General features: G+C 38.6%; 1 protein-coding gene across 2 annotated transcripts in view; it reads left to right on the forward strand.

The window, feature by feature from the left end:
- Nucleotides 1-21,859, forward strand: part of LOC309450733 (uncharacterized protein) — a 45,867-nt gene extending 24,008 nt beyond the window's left edge. The window contains exons 7-11 of one of the 2 annotated variants that reach the window (XM_082073803.1): nucleotides 9,731-11,544; nucleotides 13,837-13,922; nucleotides 15,396-15,441; nucleotides 16,453-16,573; nucleotides 21,656-21,859. In XM_082073803.1, coding sequence (XP_081929929.1) covers nucleotides 9,731-11,544; nucleotides 13,837-13,922; nucleotides 15,396-15,441; nucleotides 16,453-16,541 — 2,035 coding nt within the window. In that variant the 3' untranslated portion in view covers nucleotides 16,542-16,573; nucleotides 21,656-21,859. Of the gene's footprint in view, nucleotides 1-9,730; nucleotides 11,545-13,836; nucleotides 13,923-15,395; nucleotides 15,442-16,380; nucleotides 16,574-21,655 lie in introns of both variants that reach the window. The other variant, XM_082073802.1, reaches the window with a different exon arrangement.
- Nucleotides 21,860-23,810: the final 1,951 nt, after the last annotated feature.

The raw sequence follows: 23,810 nt of genomic DNA on the forward strand, positions 1-23,810 counted from the left end.
GCCCATGGAAAACAAGTGAATGAATTCCCTGTTTTGCTTTGCTTGTGTGCTTGGCTTTTGCTTTAACTGTTAAACTGTCTTTATCTCAACTCATGAGTTTTCTCACTTTTACCTTTCCAATTCTATCCCTCATCCCAATGCGGGGGTGGCGGGATGGGTGAGCTAATGGCTGTATGAGTGAGCGGCTCTGTGGTGCTTAGTTGCTGGCTTGGGTTAAACCACAACAACCTAGTGTAAGACTTTCCTATTTTTATTTTTGAATGTATGATGTTAAATGATCTCCTCTGAGGAATTCTGTCTTCTGTTCTTGTAGTTATGTGCTCTTTTAAGTTCATTTGAATCTAAGTTTCTCTGCAGTGTATTTTCTCAAGCTTTTTGTGTCAGTAGGAAAGCCAAGATTTTGTCTTTTGTCATCTATCTCATTAAAACTCTGCTAATAATTGAAAAGCAGGCTTTGTCTAGGTGAAATGGGACCCATAACATTTCTGTTTGATTGTTTTGTGTCTGTTTTTCCTGATGTAATTTAGACTGTGTTGTTATTTTCTTCTTTGAGCTGACCAGTAGGATTCATTTTCAGTGAATTAGACAAAAAACTACTTTTGTATTTTCACACTCACTGTGATACTTGTGGTTTTAACTGCTGCTTCCTCTTAGCATTTAAGTTTTCTGGAAGAAATGTTTTCCTCTTGTGGTGGTACATTGTGGAGATGAGGTGACTAGGTTTTCCATACAAGAGAACAGAGACATATATATTAGAATTCCCAGTAAAGAGAAGATGACATAATCTTGACATGCTGTTCATAAAATTGCAATTAAGTACTCAATTTTAAAGGCTGATCAGGTGTTTCATATAGGTCTGATGTGGAAATATTTCACTTCAGTGTTTCTACAGTGATACTTTCTCATTTCAATGTTTTATGTTCTCATACTTTTGAAATAAAAGCAAGAACAGAGATTAAAACTCTTTAGTGATAATTTACTAGGTGAGAATCTACTTGTACTTATTTTTTTTAATAGGCTTATTGGTTAAAATTAGCTGTAAATCAGCTTATTTTGAGTTCACAATATGTGAACTCAAATATGTGAAATATGTGAAAATGTAGCTGGTCTTTTATGTATTTAGAAGATAAGTAATAGGTAACAGGGTTTGTCAAGGTCAGATCATCTCAGGTTTGTCTCATTTATTTCTGTAGTAACAGAGAAGCAGTAGAAGTAGTGGGTTTACCTTGAGATGGACTGTCCACATAATTCTAGATCAAATATAATAAAAGCATTAAGTATTACATCTGGAATGGGTCTTTGCAGTTTCCTTATAGCCAATATTTTTTTTTTTGGAGCTGCTAATCTAATTCAACTTTTCTTTTGTGGTACCTCAACCTGACATCAGAGTAACTGCTTTATAATCACATATGAATCATCCTGCTTATCCTTTTTAAATGTTTTCCTGATACTAACTGAAGTATTCTAAGGTTTCATGGAAACATGGTAGAAAAATATTTTATGAGCAAAACTTCTGGAACATATGCTTGCATGTTGTCTAACTCTACTAATTTATGAAAGCATGAATTCCTTAGTGGATGTTATTTACTCTATTTTTAAATTGCTAACAGACTGAGAAGTGCTGTCTTAGCTGAGTGAGTAAACATTTGCTTGTTTCTAAGGGGTTTATTGTGTCATTTACAAATCAGTCTTAGTCATGGGCCTATAATGCAGTTTGGCTGTTATTTTATTCATTATACTTCCTTTTTTTTTTTTTTTTTTTTCTTTTACTCATCAGCCATAGGCTTTGGTAACCCATACTATAGGTTATAATAATCTATAAGGTGTTACTGAACAGTTTATACCACATCTTGCTCTTAACCATGAAGAGTTTCTGGAGGCTCATGAACCTGACTTAAGAGTGAATTGACTATATTACTTTTCCTCCATTTCGCATTTTTCCTGACAGTTTTTCTGTATTTCTTGTAAGATTAATACACTGCTTTATAGGGATCTTGAAAACAAAAGTGTAGGCATTGCATCTTTTACCTGAATGAAGCAAGACAGGTATACATATTTGCAGCCATTTGGTACAAGCACTAAATAGTTAATGGAGTATAACTGATAAAATTTCAAAACTATTTTCACTTTATGAAAACTGCAGCTAGAAGACAGTGCTAATGGCTGTGCAGCAAAATTGCATTATATATAGGAGTATAAATGGAATTCTGTGTATGTAGAAGGCACAGTTAGAGCATTGTTTTTCATTCTGTGTCTGTTTTGTTCCAGCAGTCTAGACAGAGTTCTTGTTTCTAATAATGAGTACTTAGATTATGTCTGTAATGCTGCTCTTTTTGGTCCTACGTCAAGAGATTTTATTGTGAGTAAAGGTAGCTAACCGTGGTTTAACTTTTTACTGCTCTATAGGAAATCGAGCTGTAAAGAGCTTTAATAAGTATGTCTTTCACCTGTTTAGTTTGTGGTGCCTTTGTTGAGAATGTCAAGCTTTGAGTTCACTGTTACTGATAAGATGTGACATACTGGAGGTGAGTGGAGGGAGGTCAGGGTGTGGAGCACATGATATACAAGGAGAGGCTGGGAGAAATGGGTTGTTCAGCCTTAAAAAGAGAAGGCTGTGGCTAAGACAGTTTAATGCTGCCTTCACCTCCTCACTGAGAGATTATAAAAGTGGAGCCAGGCCCCTCTTAGATGAGAAGCAATTGGCAGAAGTTGCAATGTGGGAAACTCCAATTACATATTGGGTTGTGTAATCTCTGTCCGTGGAGTATTCAACACTTGTCCAGGCAAGGCACTGAGTAATGAGGTCTTGGTTGATATTGTGAGCAGAGGCTGGGCCATGGGAGGCCCTTTCTGACATAAACTGTTCTAATAGATAGAGTGAGAGCAGTGTCCAGAACATCAAGAGAGTCAGCTCTTATCTATCGAAGATTTTTAAATCCCTACCAGAACTGCTGCCTGGTTTTGGGGCATCAGATGCAGGCTTGTATTAACACAGCAGTTCATGATTCTCCTTGTCAGATGGGGACCAAGTTTCTGACTTTAACTGTAGCAGCAAAACTGGCTGGACCATTTATTCTGGTTATTTTGCTTCATAGCTGTATTGGCAGAGTTGCTCATGAGTTCCTGACAACATTTTTAGCTGATCCCCTTTTCTCCCCATCGGGCGGTGTCTATGAGCACTTGTCTCTTGTTAGTTTTACTCTTCTTCCAGACTTGGAAAATAGTGGAATATCTTAGAGTTTATCTGAAGTAGTTTTTTTTTTTTTTATTTTCTATCTAAAGAGAGACTTCTATTGATACTACATTGCAGAACTGAAAGACAGTTTTCTGGATCTGTTCATCCCCAACACTATACAGGGCTGTTTTGTAATAAGTAGTCATCTTTAAGAAGTGATTCATCGTGTCTTTTGTGTACCTCTAGTCCTTTTGGTGAAAGATGTTTAAAAAGGAAATGAGTTAATACCAAAGAGTAGTACACAGAAATAGAAAGTAGAAGTTGGATACCAGTATGACAGTACTGAGGTTTGTTGAAAAAGGTGTAATATATTGCTGAGAATACACATTATAATTCAGTGCTGTGTAACTCTCAATATTTTGTTACATTTGAGATGAATAGAATGAGGGTGATACCTGGAGCAGATGTTCTGAATAGCAACAGTGTCTGCAGTTACTAGTATTTGAATGTTAATGTTGCTATTATCTTGGTTAGAGGCTGGATACTTAATATTTACTGATACTGTGTTCTTTACTGTTTTCCTCTTGTAACTCCTGCCTTCCCCCCTCCCCTCCCCCCCCATATTCTTGAACTGTATCTTCCTCATCTGTCTGATCTGTCTCAGTCCCATGTGTTCAATTACTACATTTGTCTTCATAACTCTGGATTCATTCTCCCCTTCCCTTTCCTTCCCTGAACTATAAACTTGTGTGGAGAGCTACACCTTATTTACTATTTTTTTAATGCCTCAGTTCAAACGGATACTGATTTTAAAAATGAGTGTAAATATATTCCCCCTCTCATCAGGCTGTCCTTTTGAATTTTTTTCTTGTTCTGTTGAAAGTAATATTTTCTGTCATACAATATATTTTTCTTCATTCCTTTTTTCCTCAGCCTCATGAAGTTTGCAGCATCTTCTTGTGTTTTTGAAACTCATACTTTTGTTCCCAGAATTATGGTCTGTGCTTTGGTGGATATTTAATTACGTGTCTTTGCTACAATTTTATTGGTTGAAGTTATTTTAAATACAGCTAAGATCTATTATCTTTCATTGTAAGTTCCTAACAGAAAATAGCTTATTGCATACTTCAAAATACTCCATTCTGCTCTCATTGTACCTCTGCTTTCCTCCCACCCGTTTTTCCTCAACTTGATTTTTCTTGTGTCTTACCTCAAACTTCATTTCACATTTATTTTGTATATGAAAGTGCCTTGGCAAAAACAGCCAACACTTTATCCTGTATCTAATTTTGGCTTTTAAAGCGTTTTTGTTGTATCTGCTTATCTCTATGTGCTGTTTTGATGGCTGCCATCTGTGCCTCCAAGTACTACGACAATATATCACAATATGTAGTTCTCTTTATTTTTTGGTTAAAACAGTGATTTGTTGATTGATTTGAGCAGTAGATTCTATAGGTTCCTAAATACACAATGAGGGTATTTTTTTAGGAATTAGGGTCTAGAAATTCTGTCTTATTTGTGGACTGCATCTTAGGACATGATTTATTTCATGGCCTCATGAGAGCCTCAGTAAATCTGCATCTTCCTGGGTAGAGCTTCTTGAGCGGAATTGCAGAAGCACATGCCTGGAAAGCAGCAGAACCTAAGGGAGAGGAACTCAAAAATGGATTGTGAGGTGGCTCACAGAATTTAATGTTTGAATGCAGATCTTCTCTCTCCTAACATCAAGGATCCACTCAGACAAAATACTGTCTTGTATTTTAACAGGTTAGATTATATATGCGTTATGCAATATTTCTGTAACAGCAACTCTTGTTTTTCATTTGGAAGGAAAAAAGTTGAGATGTTTAAGGTAATTATTACAGTTGCACGTTTTTTCAATAGCTGTGAACTGGCCATTAGGCAAAGGGCTTTGTGTTTGCAGTGGATAATTTTGCTTGTCTGTGGTCAGGCACGTTCTTCAGCAGCATGTTTCACGGATTTCAGCCTGGACCGCCAGCTTTGTAAGACGTGGTGTGTAAAGTGTGCTCTAGCGTTGCTGAGAGGAGGGTGTGCAGGATTTAGTGAGACCCAATTGCTTCACATCCACATATGCAACATGCTGTAGCTAGTCCGGAAGAACTGAGACTAATCATTGTCTGGGAAGGTGGGACTTTTTTATCCCGTTACAGATTTTTTGAAAGTGTTCCTTAAAATCTAGTATAGAAATGTATTTATATCAATAGAAAATTAAAGAGCGCTGCTGCGTAGCAGGTTACACCAAACTTCACTAACTGGTGCAAATTTGACTGTAGTTCCTATTTCTCCAAACTACTTCTCAAAGCAGCACATTTCTCATCTAGCCTGCATTAATTTCAGTCTCCATGCTTAAGCTGGTATCATCTCAATAACAGAACTGATGTCATCAAATTTGACACAATGATTCGTCCTATACTTCCAGTGTAAAACATTGGCATCTGTGTCCATCATGCTCTCTTCAAAAGACTAAACGTTGACAGAGAGAAATTAAAAAAAGATTGGTTCTGTGAGCTTTCCTGGGTGAGAAGGCTGATGATAAAGCTGCAGTTTCTTCTCTGTATTTTAAGTGCATCCCCTTAAGATGGATTCGGATCACTTGTGCCATTTCATTTCATTTCATAGAATCATGGAAAACCAAGTTGGAGAGGACTGCAAGGATCATCTGGCCCAACCTTTCTTGGCAGAAGTACAGTCTAGACAAGATGGCCCAGCACTTGATCCTTTTTTCTTTCTGTTTTTCTTTGGTTTATTCTTTCCTCCTTTTAACCTGCATTTTAACACTGAGCTATACTTAGTGTTGCAGAGAAACCTGTCTGGTAGCATCCGTCACTACCTTGTTTGCCTTTTTTTTCCTCTCCATTTCAGTATTAAAGGCAAGATATATGACAAAAAGGCCAGAACCATGGCTTTTTTTGTTATTCTAAACTTAGAATTTCAATTTCTGTTTCTTGCTGAAGTAAAGTTAGATCACAAGGAATTCAACAATGCACTTGGATTTAGCAGGTAAAGAAGGTGAACTATATCCCAGTAAACACCATTTTGTGTAAACAGCTCTGCTGTAATTTTGATGTTGAAAACCCACTGCAAAGACTTTAGACATTAATGATAGCATACATTTCTGAAAGAGTATGTACCTCATTGCTAAATGTTGTACAGAATTGCTTTTGAAATGTATCAGTTCCTTTATCTTTTATTACAGCAATGACTGCAGGCTTTTTTTTTTTTTAATATCAAGCAAACAGATGTATCCTAGACCTGAAGTTTGTACCAATGCAAATAACTATTTTCTGGTTTTGCCATCTTTCAGCAAAATGTGACTAGCTTCTTTAGATTATTCACTATGCATGTTCTGTCTCAGCAATCACAAAAGTGCATTTGTTTCTCCAGTAAAGAGCATCACCTGCACACTGACTCCATCAAGCTGGACAGTGCTATTTTGAGTGGTAGGTTACAACCTTGAAGTCAAGCGTAACAGGGTTATGGCAAAAAGCTTTTAATAGTGCCTAAACAGTAGCCTGAGAAATTTCAAAATGTTGTTACAGAAAGTGAATTGCTATTTCAACAAAAATGTTATTATTTTTTTTTCTAGGTCTGTTTATTACTAACCAGTTTCTAAAATTAATAATATATAGTAAAATTTAAATATCAACTGAAGTGGCACCTTTGTCTTCTCCCTTTTGCATGTGTTACATGTGTTTAAAAACAACCCACTAGCAAATGCCCCTGTACAGAGGAGAAGCCTGTCTCCATGCTGGTTCTTGGATTTTAGTGGTTGTGTGCCATATGGTTTTACAATAAGGAAAACTCCTCAATATGCATGTAGCTGGACTAAAAGTGGAGGAACTAAGATAAAACTAAAGAAAAATAGTAGACAATTTGCTTCATTAAATGCAAAAACCTGAACCTAACCCAAGCAGGAGATGTTTAGCTATGCTGTCATGGTGCATTAGTGTTTCTTTGGGGTAGTGTTTTCTTGGAATCAGTTGGCAAAAAGCAATTGTCTGGAAAAGTGAAGAAGAATAACATTTATTATTCTGCACCTAGTAGTCTATCACTTTGCTTTTTGCTTTAGTCCTTCCTTTAGGAAATCCAAACCTTTGGAAGACTAATTTTGGTGAGCTGCTATAAAACTTCTGTTTCCAAAGCATATAAATGACATAGTTGTTGTATTTATTATGAACTGTTGAATGTCAGTATAGAAGGTCACATCCAGGTGTGCTAAATCATCAACCTGGACCAACATTTGCATTCGTTATTACTTTGATGTGCAACAGTTTCAATGCAATAATGGCTGTTAGTTTATCTGGATCATCCAGGTTTTTGTTCTTCCATTATTCGGTGGATTATTTCTGCTGTCTTTGCATTCTAAAGTGAATCCTGTCCAGTGTGGTTTTCCTTCCTGATTTAGAACTAATGATGAGGAGAGAAAATAAATGTGCTGGCCTTTGAGACTTTCTATTTGTTCTCATTTCTGCAAGGTTATACAATGCAATACTAAATTCTTCTTGGAATTGGTGCACAGGTCTGATGTTTTATTCCCTGCTCCATTTAAAACAATTAAAAATGGGGCATGATTTTCTGTTTCACTGGGAAGGGGTTTTATGCTTCTGAAAACTTCAGAGAATTTCCTCTTCCAAAACTTCCTTTAAGTAATGAATTTTCATCAATAAAGAAGAAAGTTGCTGTCAGGATTTTAAGACATAATCTGTGATTAATACATGATTTCTGCAAATCTGAGTTATATGTAAGAAAGTAATCTCTCCAATTACCTTTGCAGATGCTTCACTTTTATATAATTCAATAGATAAATAAGATCTATTAAATCCTAAAACTGTCTGGAATCCCTTGTCTCTTTGTGGGGCAGAAAGGAGGTGTGTTGCTGAGTAGGGAAAGTATTGTGAGGAGAATTCGGGGTGGAATTTGTCTTGGCTAACTTCAAGCATCTGCAGTATAGACATCTGCACTTAAACCACAGGGTGATGTATTGAAAATACACTGATTAGGAAATGGGGAAGTTTTAATTACTGGAAGGAAAGCACCGTGTGGATTTACATGCCAACATTTGAAGGAAATCCCATTTCCTAGTAGGATGTCTCACCTAGGTGCCATTAAAGGGCAATAGCATTTCTGTGCTTTCCAACAGGAAGATCCATAGTACTTGTTGCAGCCGTATCAAGGCACCAAGTCTTTAGAATCCTGTTCCAGTCAAGTGACTTTGTGACCATACTGAGGCCGAGAAGGCTGCTGGGGTGCTTCACACTCAATTAGGAGGGTTTGCTTTGTAGAGTTCAAATTAGAAAGAATTTACATGAGACTAACAAAGAATAAACTTAAGGATGAATAAAGGGTAAGGATATGTTTCCATAGGTGACCTTTAGGTCCCAGGTTGCTTACCAGTGATTCTGGCTTTCCTTCCACATGCACAGTCACCCTTTTTTATTTTTATTTCTCTCTTAAGAAGTTCAGAATGCAGCATTTAAAACAGCTTATGTTACATATGAATGCCCAGAATATTACTAACTTTACTTTACAATTCTTCTGGCTACCACTTTGTTGGCTTTAGTATGTTGTGTGAAGTGCCATCCTGAACAAAGAGTTACAGAAAAGTGAAGAATTAGAGAAAAGAAGCAGATCTTTAATATGAAGATTTATCAGTTAAACTTAGCTTTGAAAACCTCGTCTCTCTCTGAAGAGTTGCACAGGGAGAAGTGAGATTTCTCTACTAGGTTTTTCTTACCCATATCTATTTCAGGGATATCTGGCAGAGGGGCTCACATCAAGATTTCAGAGAAGGCACTGTTAGGGGTGTTACCTGTTAAATTCAATGAGAAATGCAGACAAAAAAAAAATCAGATGCTCTCAAAAGAGCTACAAAATTAATTGTAAATAACTGCCTACAACTGTGTTAGTTTTTCTTTAGTGTGTTATTTTTTCACTAATAAAATATGAAGTATTTTTTCCAAGTATGTGTGCATCCACACATGATATACTGAGCAGTAAATATCAGAGATCCTATAGTCACTGTACCTTTACATTATTCAGATTTTTCATTAGTATGTTTTGAATTTGAGTCCAGTTTATCTAAGTATTGTCCATTTAATGGATGAAATTTTCTTACTACGACCTCCACTTAGTACTTTTCTGCTCAGCATGATATTTAATTAAATTTCAGAATAGCAGTAGCTTTTTGATATCTATTATTCAAACACCATTTAGAAAGACATCCAGAAACATGTTGCTTGGTCTTGTGATGATTTGTGATACTTTTTGTAAAGCTAAGTTAATGAGACGGCAGCTATGTTTATTTAACTTAGTTTTAAATGTTCAAGATTGTTCTGAATTGTAAGGCGTCCATTTGTTTAGAAGGTTTCATCTGTAGAAGTTAGGTTTCATCTGAGATGTTATGTATTTAAAAAAGCAGAATGTCTGTGTTTGATCATCATGTTAACATAAGCTACCTATTTTTCAAAATGAACACTGCAAATCCATTATTACTGGAATAATTTATTTACATTTAATTTTTTAATTTTCATATAGGGAGGCAATTTTAAAGAAGAATCCTGGGCACCTGTTGGCAAAAGCAAAGCAGAGGAAAAAGCGAAAAAGAAACAAAAAAAAGAAAGGCAATCATGCAGAAGTTACGAAGAAAAGGTTAAGCGGAGCAGCTCATCATCCAATTCCAGATGACCAGGACACGTCAGAAAGCAAAGAGGATGATTCAGAAGAAGAAAACAGCAAATCATTGTATACGTTCAGTGAAGGTTCAGAGGATCCAGTGACAGTTTGTGAAGAGCAGCCTAATGGTGACAATGAAAGCCTAAAAGAAGCTGCAGCAGTGTCAAAAGAAAGGTTTCCTGTCACTGCGTCTGAGGTCTCAACCCTGTTGAATGATGCAATGAAAAATGAATTGACTGTAGAAAATGATGGTTTGCTTCCCATAGATATAAAACCTTTTTCTACTGAAAACCTAACCAGAAGTGCCTTCAATGATGAGGAAACAAATCAAAGGCACAAAGAAAACCTTTGCAAAAACAGTTTCCTAAAAATAAGCAATAATGAAAATTCCAACCAGGAAACAGAAGGCATCTCCGAAGATTACAACACACCACTGTTACGCATGGAAAACAGACTTGGATCATATCAATTTATCTGTGAACCTGACATGGAAGATAAGCTGTTCGGTTTTAATGGTGGGAAAAAAGAAATCTCTGAGTGTTACAATTCAAATGCACATGATAATGTGCCTGATAATAGTATAGAGGATAAAGGTGCATTAAAAGTGGAAGAGAATAGCTCTGCTGCCTGGGCTTTTTTGTCAATTAAGTTACCTACTGAGGAATTGTGGCTGGGCTTTGATACACAAGTTTCTCTCTCTTCTTGGCCTGAGGATAAATTTGTAGGTGAACAAAGACCCCCCAAAATGAGGAAACCTAAACAGATTCAAATGAACAGTTCAACACTGCTAAACTGCCCTTGGTCAAATGAAGAATTGGTAAAGGAAAACCACCAGGTAACAGTAACTGAGGAGGCTGGTAATGTAATAAGCAATGGTCTAGGGGCATCTCCAGCTAGTGGAGTGCACTTAGATTCCCTTGTGGAAGCTGGGGCCACCTTCACGCAGTGTTCGAGTGACGGAAATGTTCCCAGAAAGAACGGTGCACCAATTACATCAAAGAGGAAAAGATGCAGAAGAATTGTCAACTTGGCACCAAAGTTCGATCTACCAAGACAGATTGCTGGTAGTACAGAGGGAGGGAAGGAAGTCCCAAGAAAAGACGATGTTCCCTCAAAAAGAGTTTTAGAAGTGAAGCCAAAGAACTTTCTAAGCAAGGATTGTGCAGAGGAACATGAGCAGAACTGTGCATTGCAGGAATATTCTGCAGCTTTGAGTGGCACCAAGGCAACATATTCCTTACCCATTCCGGATACAGATGCTTTGTTATATGATATTTCTTACATTCAAGTGGGACAATCTTCTCCAATGCCAAAATATTCCTGCAGGTTTTGTGTAGTTTCCAGGATGAAGAAGGAGCAAGCTAGAACTCTTAAGCAACAAAAGGTCATTGATAAAAAAGAGGATGAGAGTGAACAAGTTTCTTCAGAGGTTACAAATAGGCAACCAGATATTTTGTCTTCCGTTAAAGCTGTTTCTGAATATCCAGAAGATTCTAATATATTGGCAAGCTGCAGTGAGGATGTGCATGAAGCAGATGACCCTGGGGCAGCAGAGGCCTCACAACTTGAAGATAATCAAGATGTGAATGTAAAATGTAGTTTTCTGGGACTTCCCTTATCATTAGGATTTGCTTTTCAACTTGTTCAGCTCTTTGGTTCTCCAGGTCTTCCACTGGGTAATACTCTTCTTACTACTCCTATGTTAAAACAACCCAACCAACAACCCACACACCAAACAAAAAGCCACCAAAATGTCCGGAAAAAAAAAAACAACCCCAAATCCCTATAATTAAATACTCAGGCTTATTGCACATACCATTAATAACAAATATTAATCCTATTGAAAGGAATCACTGCTACTTAGGTGATTTAAATATATATATATATATAGTATAAAATATTCTTCAGTCTCTGTTGAAGGTGCAATGTGGTTTGGCCTCATATTTGTAGTCTCTATAACAATGACTTATAACTTTAAATTAAAATCCTATTGTGTGAGAATTTATGGTATTGATGACAAAACTAAATTAAAACATAGTACGAAATGTGTGCTCTTACATAAAGGTTGCATGTTCCATTTTATATTCCACCTGGGTAATATAGTAGCATTCCTCTTTATTTAGTAATTTTTTCATAATCCCTTATGTGGCTTAGATACTGTTGAAAAACTTTCCCAGAATCTCATTTAATTTGAAAATCAAATTACAAGATGCATTTTTCTGTCAGTGCATGCCTTCTTTTTTAACCATGCGTGATTAACAAGTGTCACAGTTCTGTACTTGCCATCCAGAGCTCAAATTGTCATATTTTTGTACTTTCAGTTTAATTATTATAAGTTAGCTGTTAGAAGTGTGATGATCAGTCCTCAAAGGAGTTGTGTGTGGCAACCATGATTTCCAAGTTTACTGCAAGCTAATGCAATGGTACAGAGCTGTAGCCAGCAGCAACAGCAGACATTTGTTGAGAGTTCACCCTGGGGCATGGTGCTGTGTATGTACCTGCTGAAAGAGCCACGTTCCCTGTGCATAAAGTTGTGCAACTGCTTTGGTCCAAATTTAGTCACTTTAACCAACAAATACGGTTAAAAAACACTTTTTTGGTGTGTAGACTTTTACACCTGCTTGTTTCAGTAGAATTTGAAGTTGAAATGACAGCTGAGGAGTAGCTTATGTCTGTTTATCTGCCTGAACTGACCTTGGGTTTCTTTGTTTTTATTGCAAAAGTTGATGGCAATGCTGCCTGGCAGCACCACTGGGTTGGTACCAGCTAGTGTGTTTGGTGTGGTCCCCTAAGGACCTGCCGTGCTGATTCAGCTAAATGTGGCACAACACACCCCAGGGTTTGTCATACAGGGCTAAAGCAGGACAGGGAAGTGCTGTTCGTGTCCTCAACTATTGCACAGAAAACATTCCTCTTCTCCAAACTTTGTGAGTCTTCATGCATGTGATCTTAAATTTCAACATCTGAGAGGGCATGGAGTTGGCCATGACCTGACAACAGGGATCTGCTGGGAGTGAAACAAAAGCAGGCATTCAGAAACTCAGTAGGTTAGTGAACCAAATGTGATTCTTCTCTGAGTGAGCAGCAGGTGAAATACTCTGGTGTTTAGATGAGTTTCCTCTGGAAATAACCTTTGAGAGAGAAAAGCTCGGAAGCCCTGCCAGCTTGTAACTGCTGGTTGGTGAGGTTTTTTGTGTCAGAGTTGTGCATGCTATCTGGAGAAATCTGGCCACATTCCAATTCAACTCTAATTTTCCTTTCAAAAGTTCTTGTGCTTTTTTGTGGCCTGTTATATATCGACAGGCTACTATTTATTAATGTACAGATATGAGCTGTATTATTTTATAGCACTGGCAATTGCAGTCAACTTTTATTGAAAATATTTCAGGAGAAATTTTTGGTAAATAAATGTTTTTTGTTTTTTATAAATGAAAGATTTAGTTGACTGAATTGCTTGTATGATTCTCATATAAGCATAGAATATCTTTTTAGACTTTTCTACAAAGAATCTCTTCAGTTTCTCAAACAGTATTAGAGTTACAACATTTTAGAAAGTCATTTCTTTAGGGGCATTACACAAATTCCTATAATTAAACATTTCTAAATTAAAGTTTGTTACATAAGTTGCATTTTGTTTAATTTATGGGTGTGGAAGCTTTCTGTTTTTCTTGTTTGTGCCTAGTTCTGGGTGAGTCTGGGGAGGAAATGAAAGTATGGTGGGAAAGCCTTTGCCTGAGAAAAGAAACCAAAACCATATCTCTGTCATGCTCCTTTCGTCTCTGAGCACTGGCCTTAGACTGCAGAAAACCTAATTTCTGACTTTGCTGCTGGCTCATTTAAATATCTGCTGATTTTTTAAAAAATTCTCTCTCTATATATATAATGTGTGCAAAAATTGTAATTCAGTGCTATACTTTGGCTATGGAGAGACTTGAACACTCAACTGCAAAAAATATTTTCTTCTACAGAATCCTTGTTGCCAGATGATTATATAGTTCCTCTTGACTGGAAGGTTTCAAAGATGATCTATTTACTGTGGAAGACCTCTGTGGAGGTATGAATTTTAGGGGATCTTGGAAGGCTTTTCAGTGTTCCAGGTGTAAAGAGGAATCCTTCAGTCCATAAGCAAGATTACATCCTTTGCTCATAAATTTGCTTTTTGTTTGTTTGTTTGTTTAATATAGCCACAATGAGGAGATGGATGTTTAATGTAGTCTTCTGAAAATTTCCATAACAAGCTCCGGGCCATGGTAAGATTCAGGTTTTGAAAGATCAGAAATGGATACAAAGTAGTTGAAGGAGGAAAAATCCCAACCTTCTCCTTGATACTCGTGTCCTGACCTGGCCTGTGTTTGTTAAGTACAACCCACAATAATTTGTTTGTTTTCTTTCTTACGGTTTCCTCTCATAATCTGAGCAAATTTGTGGGGGGGAATTTAATGAAATATAACAAGGGCAAGTGTAGAGTCCTGCATCTGGGCAGGAACAACCCCAGGTTCCAGTATAAGTTGGGGAATGACCTATTAGAGAGCAGCATAGGGGAAAGGGACCTGGGGGTCCTGGTGGACAGCAGGATGACCATGAGCCAGCACTGTGCCATTGTGGCCAGGACGGCCAATGGCATCCTGGGGTGTATTAGAAGGGGGGTGGTTAGTAGATCGAGAGAGGTCCTCCTTCCCCTCTACTCCACCCTGGTGAGACCACATCTGGAATATTGTGTCCAGTTCTGGGCCCCTCAGTTCAAGAAGGACAGGGAACTGTTTGAAAGAGTTCAGTGCAGAGCCGTGAAGATGATTAAGGGAGTGGAGCATCTCCCTTATGAGGAAAGGCTGAGGGGGCTGGGTCTCTTTAGCTTGGAGAAGAGGAGACTGAGGGGTGACTTCATTAATGTTTATAAATATGTAAAGGGTGAGTGTAAGGAGGATGGAGCCAGGCTCTTCTCGGTGACAACCAATGACAAAATAAGGGATAATAGGTTCAAACTGAAACACTTAAACACTGAAACACTTAAATTTGAGAAGAAACAGCTTCTCAGTGAGGGTAACAGAGCACTGGAACAGGCTGCCCAGGGAGGTTGTGGAGCCTCCTTCTCTGGAGACATTCAAAACCCACCTGGACACATTCCTGTGTAACCTCATCTGGGTGTTCCTGCTCCGGCAGGGGGATTGGACTAGATGATCTTTTGAGGTCCTTTCCAATCCCTGACATTCTGTGATTGTGCTAACAGTAGTTCTTTACAGATACTTCTACGAAGAGTTGTAGCAGAGAAGTTATTCGGAATGACTGATGACAACTTAACTCTTGTTTTCTAGTTAGAAAGTGTTACCGTACAAATTGCAAATTACTTTTTTGCTACTTCCTACTGTTGCTTTTTGATATGGAGGAAAACCCTGTAAATATAATGAAATAGTAACTATAAAATGGAGAATGGACCTATGTTCTTTCCCAAAATATGAAAACGTCTTGTCATATATATATCTATATATATATATATATATTTAATCCAGACTATTCTTATCTATTTTAGGAGAAACAAAAAACAAATGGATCACAGAATGGAAACACCATGGCTGGTAAGTGTATTCTGTGATACAAAAACTGCATAAAATAATTGTTCACAAGATAAACTTGTTAATGCTGAAGTGCATTGAAGGTTTTCAGCACAAATGAGTGATAATGTTCCTCTTCGTGCAAAAGCACTAGGATGCGATAAATTAATTTGTACCTTTGTTGATTGTGCACATAGTATGGCAGAGCTACAGTTGCTGTGAATCATCACTTTAATATTTCCTGATGCAAGTGCTGAAATTCTTTGCCTTGCAAAGTTTCCCATATGAAATGAATCCACTGCTTTGCTGAAGTTTACCTGATTCCAGACCAGAAGGATGTTTTTAATGAAAAAGTCTTTCTTTAGACTTTATTTCTCTGAAAAGCTGAGCATCTTTAGCTTAATTAAACATACTGGTCCCTATAGGTTGCCAGTGTAATGATAGACCAGGCTCTGGAGCAGCAAGGGGTATCGGGGTCCATGGGAAGTTCTGGGCTTCTTCATGCATTAATTCCTGCCCTGTGTAGGTTATGGGATAAGGTTGCGCGTCTTTTTCCATGGTTTCTGTATTAGTGTGGTATGATTTCACAAGCTGCATAATATGAGATGAAAAATACACAACAGTAGCTCCCTGGAAGCTGATAGGATTTGATGTCTGAAACAGGAGAAGAGTTTCTCCTTTCTAAAAAAGAGAAAAGGGCACTCTAGGAAAGCTAAGAGGAAGTATTAAGAGTAGGAACATGTATTATATAAACACGTACACACACTCTTTCCTTTTCAGAGACAAACTGAAAAATATGGTTTATTTTGTAGGCAGTTTAGGAGGCAAAATGAGTAGTTTTTTGATGAAAGTTTGTTCCAGAGCTACTTCATTCTGAGCTAATACAAATGACACAATATAAGATAAATAGATCATTTCAGGTGATTTTGGCTGCAGTTTGGGTTTTTTTATTATTATTTTTAGATGATATTATTAGTCTTGAAGATCTAAATAAAAATGTCCAAGAGAACCAAGAGTCTTCTGAAACACTTTCAGAAATGGAGCTGTTTCAAGGGGTGGTAGAGGAGAACATCATGACCTACACCAGCACTGGCTGCCTGGATGCTGCGTTTCATCAGTTGTGATTGACCATCTTAAATTCTGCATGAAGGAAAAGGTAATCAGTCACACTTGTGAATGTGTTTTATTCTTGTATGATATTTGACCAAACACCTAAAGAACATTGTTATAATTTTTAGGGTGCATTTAGTATCACCCAACTTTTTTTTTCCTTTAGTTTAGGGATGAGAGTTGTTGGGCTTTATTAATCCTGTGTTGGGAAAAGAGAGGGCAGCATTTTGTTATTAAAGCCATATTATTTTTTCCCCCAAAAAAACCCTAAAACCTGCTGGAGAAGTGAAAGCAGTTATCTAGAGTACCCAAGAGCTGGACTTTATTCCCAGTTTAATTATTGCAGTGGTCTATATAAAGTCATGTTATCTCAGTGTTATTTTCCTCGTCTCTTCAGCATGGCCAGCAATGCTGTGTTAAGGGTCTAATTATGAAGAGCACTGTCTGAACAATAAAATAGTATTTCACTAAGTTATGAAAACATGTGGCAGTTCTGCTTCTCAGCAGCAGGAGGTTGCAATGGGACTCCATATCTTCAAGTGTTAATTTTTCATGAATGTTTTAGTTCACACAGAATCACAGAATCGACTGGGTTGGAAAAGACCTCAGAGATCATCGAGTCCAACCCTTGGTCCAACTCCAGTCTGTTTACTAGATCATGGCACTAAGTGCCATGTCCAATCTCAGTTTAAAAACCTCCAGGGACGGTGAGTCCACCACCTCCCTGGGCAGCCATTCCAATGCCTGACACTCTCTCCGTAAAGAATTTCTTTCTAATATCCAGCCTAAATTTCCTCTGGCAGAGTTTAAGCCCATGCCCCCTTGTCCTGTTGCTGACTGCCTGGGAGAAGAGACCAATCCCCACCTGGCTAGAACTTCCCTTCAGGTATTTATAGAGAGTGATGAGTCTTGTTGCTCTTCTCTGGACCCTTTGTCTTCAGTATGACAAAGTGTGCTATTGAGTATTAGAAAGTATGCTGTCATGTTCAGGCTTGCCTTGTGAATTTTTGAGCCCTTTGGTAACCTTGCAAAGTTTTTTAAGTTTGTTTATGAGAGATTTTAGATATGTTATGATAAGAAGGAAGGACTTTTGAATCCAGCTGGAAAACACTGTCTTAACCTCCATATCATTTTACCCTCAGGTTTTCTTTCCAAAGTGGAAAATGCATTAATCTGTAGTTTTAAAATAAGGAAACTGAGGTACATAGAAAAAGAATAACTTGCACCATGGGAAAATTGAGCCAGGAAAAAAAAAAATCAAGATCATGAGGCTTAAATTGTTCCCATCCAGACCCCACAGTATTGCTGGAATGTCATCCACGTGCGGTCTGGCGAGGGGTCTGTGTCACCCTGTGTCCTGTGCCTGACATGAACACGAGTCGGTGACTGGAGGAGGAGTCAAAAAGGCAGATGTGCCACACTAGGAGGTTTATAAAAGGAGAAGCTGATGTTTTATTAATAGAAGATCTCCTAATTTTCACAGTGGAGGTTAATGACAGAAATGAAGTAGTTGAATAGTTTGGGATGAAACTGAAACCTCTTGAATGGGGGTTGATTTGATTGTATGCATTTTTAGATCATTGACAAATGACAAATGTCTAAAAATGACATTGCAGGTCATTTACTGGTTAGACTGTACCAACTGCTGATGTAGGAAGGTGAGGGGAATCTCTCTGAACTGCTTAGTACAGACAGCACCAATCTCACAAAGTGCTGTCAGCACAGGTTATTGATAAAATCAAGAACATCTGGTAGAGGCATTGTTCTCTTACATAATCAAATACTAAAATATTTGGTATGCGAATAAAAACATATTTTCACCTTGTGTCAGCCACAAATTTTTGTAAGTTACTTACAATATTGCAAATGTTGATTGTGTATGCAAATAAATAATGAAAATATTTCTTGTGATAGTGACTGGCCATCTCAGTATGGATCTGTAACCTAAGCTACTGCCCAGAAATGTCCAGTTTTATTGATTAAATGCTTTTATGCTAAAGAAACAAATTTGGAGAGGTCTGTTCTCTTTCCCAAAGAAAACTGTGATTAACCTGGAAATTTGATGGGCTTTTTTTTCTTTGTGTACTTCAAGAAAGGAAAGATACGTGCTAGCAGAGTGTTCTGCCTTATTGTCAATACCTTTACCTGGTTGCTGAATCCAACAAACTTTTTGCTTTTAGATTTATGGCCTTTGTCTGCCATGCTGCTCCCAAAATCATTTCAGCCTTCCTCTCCTGCCTGCGGTGAGCGCAGCAGAAGCATCTGCAGCGCTGTGTGGTTGTGAGCAGCCACCAACTGCTGGTCTGAAATTAAACATCATTAAATCCCAGTTTGTTACATGACCGTGCAATCTAATACTCTACTACGCTGTCTTATGTTAGTTCTAGAGTATATAGAATTAAAGCAATGCATACTTTACTGTGAAAGAAGAGTCCCACTCAGTGTTTGGTTTTAAAGCAAAAAAAAAAGAAGGCATTGCACACTCTGCGCAGAAGGACTTGGTCATGCTCGATGGTTAGGGCTTTGTGTTGGAAAGAGGGAACTTAGTCAGGGGTTTTTGTGGGTGTTTTTATTTTGTCTTTTTGTTAGTTGAACATCTGAAATGAGTCAGGGAAAGTCCCAAAGGCTGCTGGAGGGAGGGGATGAGGCAGCAGAGGCAGGGTGGGTTTCGGCTGCTCTGGAGCTGGGGTTTGCAGCCTGGGGCTGAGCTGGCTCCGTGCTGCGGATGGCAGGAGATGCCCTTCCTCCCAGACCCACCCCAGTTTATCAGCTCCGGCACTCACTGGCTGACAGGGAGGCTGTAATTTAACACACTAAGCCCACAAGAAACAAACGGATAGTTTTCTGCTGAGCTGGCAAAAGCTTGTGTAAGGTCCAACTCAGTGCCAAAGCTGGGGCCGGGGGGCTGACAGGGCTGCGCTGCTGCGGACCTGATGTGGGGGATGTGCAGGGCTTCCTTCTTGGGTGGCATCAGCTCTCGTACCAGGGACTGCATATCGTGCAACCATACCGGCAGGTGAAAGACTGCTTTTTAGCTTATACAAACATTAGAGTGTTAATTTTTTTGAAAGTAGGAGAAAAGCACAAAGCGTTTCTCAGAGTTTTTAGTTGACTCCTGCTCACTGTCAGGCACAAGACACTGGGTAGCACAGACCCCAGGCTAAACCCACATGGGTGTTCTAGCACTCCTCTGAAGTCTGGATGTGTAACACTGTAAAAGGCAGGTGAGCTTTTCTGGTTGATGGTGCCCCTGGTTTTGAGGGCTAAGGTGGTCTTTCCTCGCCACAAAATCACTCTCCTCTGGTTGCTGATTAAAGCAGACTTGCCAAGAATGAGGTCCCAGAGTGGCTGTAAAACTGTGAACAAGTGAACAACTATAAATGCTAAAATGGATTTGATTTCATCAAATGTCAGGGGAGGGGAAAAAAAAAAAAAAAAAGAGTAAAGAACTGAGGCATTCCTACCAAAAGCTTTTTAAATCACAGAAAATAAATGCAAAGCTAATACGATCATTTCAGTCCCTTTAGATTTGAGACTAAACTAAGTATTACTGGCCAAGTGCAACTTAATCTGTCAGCCAGGTGATTGTGCTTCTGTATTCACTTTCTGAAAGGGTGTTTTTGTTCAAATGGGAGAGTTCAAGTCGTGGTGTTCCTCTGTGAAAACACAAGGTTAATCTCAAGTTGTTGTGAGAGCTCCTTATTGCAGCATTGGCAGCACATCAGTATTTGTTCTGGAGATTAAGCAAGAGATCTTGAATTTAAAAATGCTGAGAACAGTGCAAACATCATTATTTTAGGACCTAGTAGTTCCCTTAGACCAGGACTTCCAAGTGCCAGGTGCTCTACAGATGTAGAATAAGTGACAAGACTGATGTCAGTTTAAGCATTTACCTGCAGGACTACTGCAAAATAAAAGCTGGCATGTTTGGGTTTTGAAGCATAGTGGTCAATTTGCAGTAAATCCCTGCAGGAACACTTCCTCCGTGACAGCCCTGTGGGGTTGAGGTTTTGATGGGACAAATCTCTTGGTGACATGTGTTCTCTCTCCTTCTTTCCCTGCCTGCGCTACTCCCATTGCTTCCCTTTGCTGGATGCGGTGCTTCCGTAGCCAGAGAGTGAAGCAGTTCAGCCCTATCATCCTGTGCATAAAGGCATCTAAAAGGTTTTCAGTCTGGACCATTGAGCTGAAACAAATTGTCCTAGAGCCATGTAACCAGCAGGATACAGGCAAAGGAGCAGGAACGTGTAGCTGGGAGAGGCACGACTGTCCTTCGGCTAGCAGGAAAACAATAATCTAAAAGATACCAAGCAAACTAAAGCAGTCTTCTAGTATCGCCACAGGAAATATCATCCCATGGCCAAACTTCTTCTGGTTGTACTTTGATACAATGATAATAAAAACGTGTTTTCTCTATCCTTTAACATTTAGCCACTAATTTTAAACAAAATGAAGCAAGGGAAAGTGTACAGAATTATGACCAGTAAACCTCACCTGCTTTTTACAGTGCTTACCAGCAAAACCTGGCCTAAAATTTACTTAGGCAGAGAGCATAATTACCAGGGACAGTAAGAGTTGCCCAGAAGAGTCTTTCTAGAGCTCTCAGAAAATAAGAGTAACCATCAGGTTGTGCTGGTGCTTCACATGAACCTCCTTAACTTGGAGGCCTGTGAGGTCCTGAGTTAATGTAACAGGGAGAAAATAAGCAAGGTAATAAAACAAGTTGTAGCTATGCTAATAGTACTGTTCACTGAATGGTTATTCATTATATAGTGTTTATGATGTGTAGAGGGGAAAAAACATCCACCATGTTACTGTTCTCTGTATTCTTCAGCCTTGAGATTGCTAGGTCCTTACTGTCTGTGGTTTTGACATCCAACTTTTCTTCTTTTAACATTCTTCTTGCATTTTTTTCTTTTCTTTTGCTTTCCATTATCTGCTTCCTCTCCATTCTTTACTTTTTTTTTTTTTAAGAAATAACTAACAGCTGAGTACAAGAAAGACACTTTTAAAAATATAAGACAAGTGAACTCTTCTCAGTCTGAGGGTCACATTTGCAACTGTTGAAGTCTTTCTAGAATCTCTGTTGTTGTGATATTTCAGCAGAATCTCTTCTATTTTATTACAGAAATGTCTCACTTCGATTCCACCATGGAAGGACTTCAGTTGGCCACGAACGATTTTAAATGTAAGGAATAACCTGGAAGAAAGTAACCACTGTAGATTTTTGGTGTGAATCTTTGGCCATCCTCCTCCCACAGCCCCCCACTGTCAACCTCTCTATCCATGTAATAAAATGCAAAATGGAGATAACTTTGTGTGCAGCAAAAGGTCACTTTCTGCAATCATTTGGGGTTTATACCTTCTCAGTGCATCCTTGAGTGTCATACAAAGAGACTGAGAGCAGAGACCAGTAAGCAGAGAGGAGGTTCCTATGGTATGAGGTGTGAGCTTCAGGCTCTGGTATTTAATACACTTGTATCAGGATCCCAGATGTTGCCAGGTGAACTGGTAGCAGTGCCTCCCAGCAGGGAAGGGGGCTGGCTCTTTGTTGTTAATGAGGTGTCTTACCCTCCTCCCACCTGCTCTTTCACCTTGTCACTCGTTATACATCCCAGTCTCTTCACAACATCAAGTGGAAAAAGCCTTCATCAGTTGCTCCTGTTCAGAGGTGCACAACTTTGTCTTCTCCTGAGACTGCACTTAATGCTTCCCTTCAACTAGACTCATTTGGGACTATAGATATAAGGAGAAAATGTTATTATACTACAGACCCAATTCAAACACACTGGAGGAAAGATGCGTACGGTTTGTGGTAGACTGATAAGACCTAAATCTAACATTTGCAATCAGTTTTTGATCTTTTTGTTAGTGGTGCTCCTTTTTCCATTTTTTACTTAAAAATTATGATGATATGAGGTGAAATTTGAGCTAAGAGCAGTTGTTTCTTTTTTTTAGTTAGGGTTTTCCTTCAAAATTAAGGGTGATGTTTGTTCCTCAACTAAGAACAGTAACCTTACTAGTAGTAACTCCATTACTGAGGAAATTATCCCAGTAACATGAGTGGAGTGTTGATTTCCTGAGGGACATAAGCAGCAGAAATCAATAAAACCTTGACAGTAATAATCTAAAATTTTGCTCACGTAAATGTCTATATAAGGCCCCCAGAGGTATGAGAAAAGTGAGAAATATTTACATATGCAGAGTGAGCTAAATTACATAGGTGATGAATTTAATTTCATGTTAAAAACACAATTTCATTTGGGTGAGTGTTGTTGGTTGGTTGGTTGGTTTGTTTTTCCCAAGGTGTGATTTGATTAATCTATGTTCTTTTTCTGTGGAGCCTTGTAAACAGGGCAAGGCTTCTCCACCAGCTCTGTGTCACGTTTCTGCAGAAGCACAAAACTGCTCTGATGTGTTGCTCTGGTCCATAAAATGTGACGTGTTCTGTGCATCCGTCTTCAAAGCGGTGACTGTGATGCCTGGGAAAGGAGCGCTGCGGGCAGAGCCAGTTCATGATGCCCAAGTAGCTGGTACTTCATCTGCAGGTGGGTTCACCCACCATGAACAGGAGGAGGAAAGCAGAAAGCGAGGGGTGGGGTGTGATGGACCAGAAAGAGAAGGAGCCATTGGGGGCAGAAGGATCATGAAGGATCACTATTCATGAGAAAAATCAAGAGTGCTTGCTGAATTAGCAAGTAACAAAGGTGAGACAGGCAATAGATGATGGAGGGAAGTGAAAGGACAAATCAAAAAGATACGTAATTAACTTAATAATTGAGGAAAAAATTTATCAGAAGGAGCAACCTTTGTCAATCATGAGATAAATTGTCACACATAAGGATGGAAATTTCTTTGTGGTGAGAGGGAGTGACAGAAAAGACAGCTATCACCTCACTTATGGTGAAAAGGGTGAGGAAAGATCAATGAGGAAAAGGAAGTATGCTTAGGTTGTGTGTACTTGTCAGAAGTGGTACCTCCCTCTTCCACAGCTTCCAGATCTGGAATATTTACCCATGTTTTCATTCATCTGATTTTTCTCATGTTTCCCTCCACCCTTTTGTTGTGCATCACCTGAAGAGCCAGTACCTGACTGCACTCATGCAGAAGCTCCACCATGGCCTAAATTGCTGTTGTATCCCTACCCTCCACTTAAACAAACCCTGCATATATGATGTATGTATTTCTAAATTACTGTTGTAACATTTGCAGAATTTACTGGCTGCACTTTTTTTTCATGTATTTCTCAAGTATGTGTGTGATTTCTTTTTTTTTTGCCGTTC

The sequence above is a fragment of the Streptopelia decaocto genome, assembly GCF_964273445.1.
Source record: "Streptopelia decaocto genome assembly, chromosome: 1".
NCBI lineage: Eukaryota > Metazoa > Chordata > Aves > Columbiformes > Columbidae > Streptopelia > Streptopelia decaocto.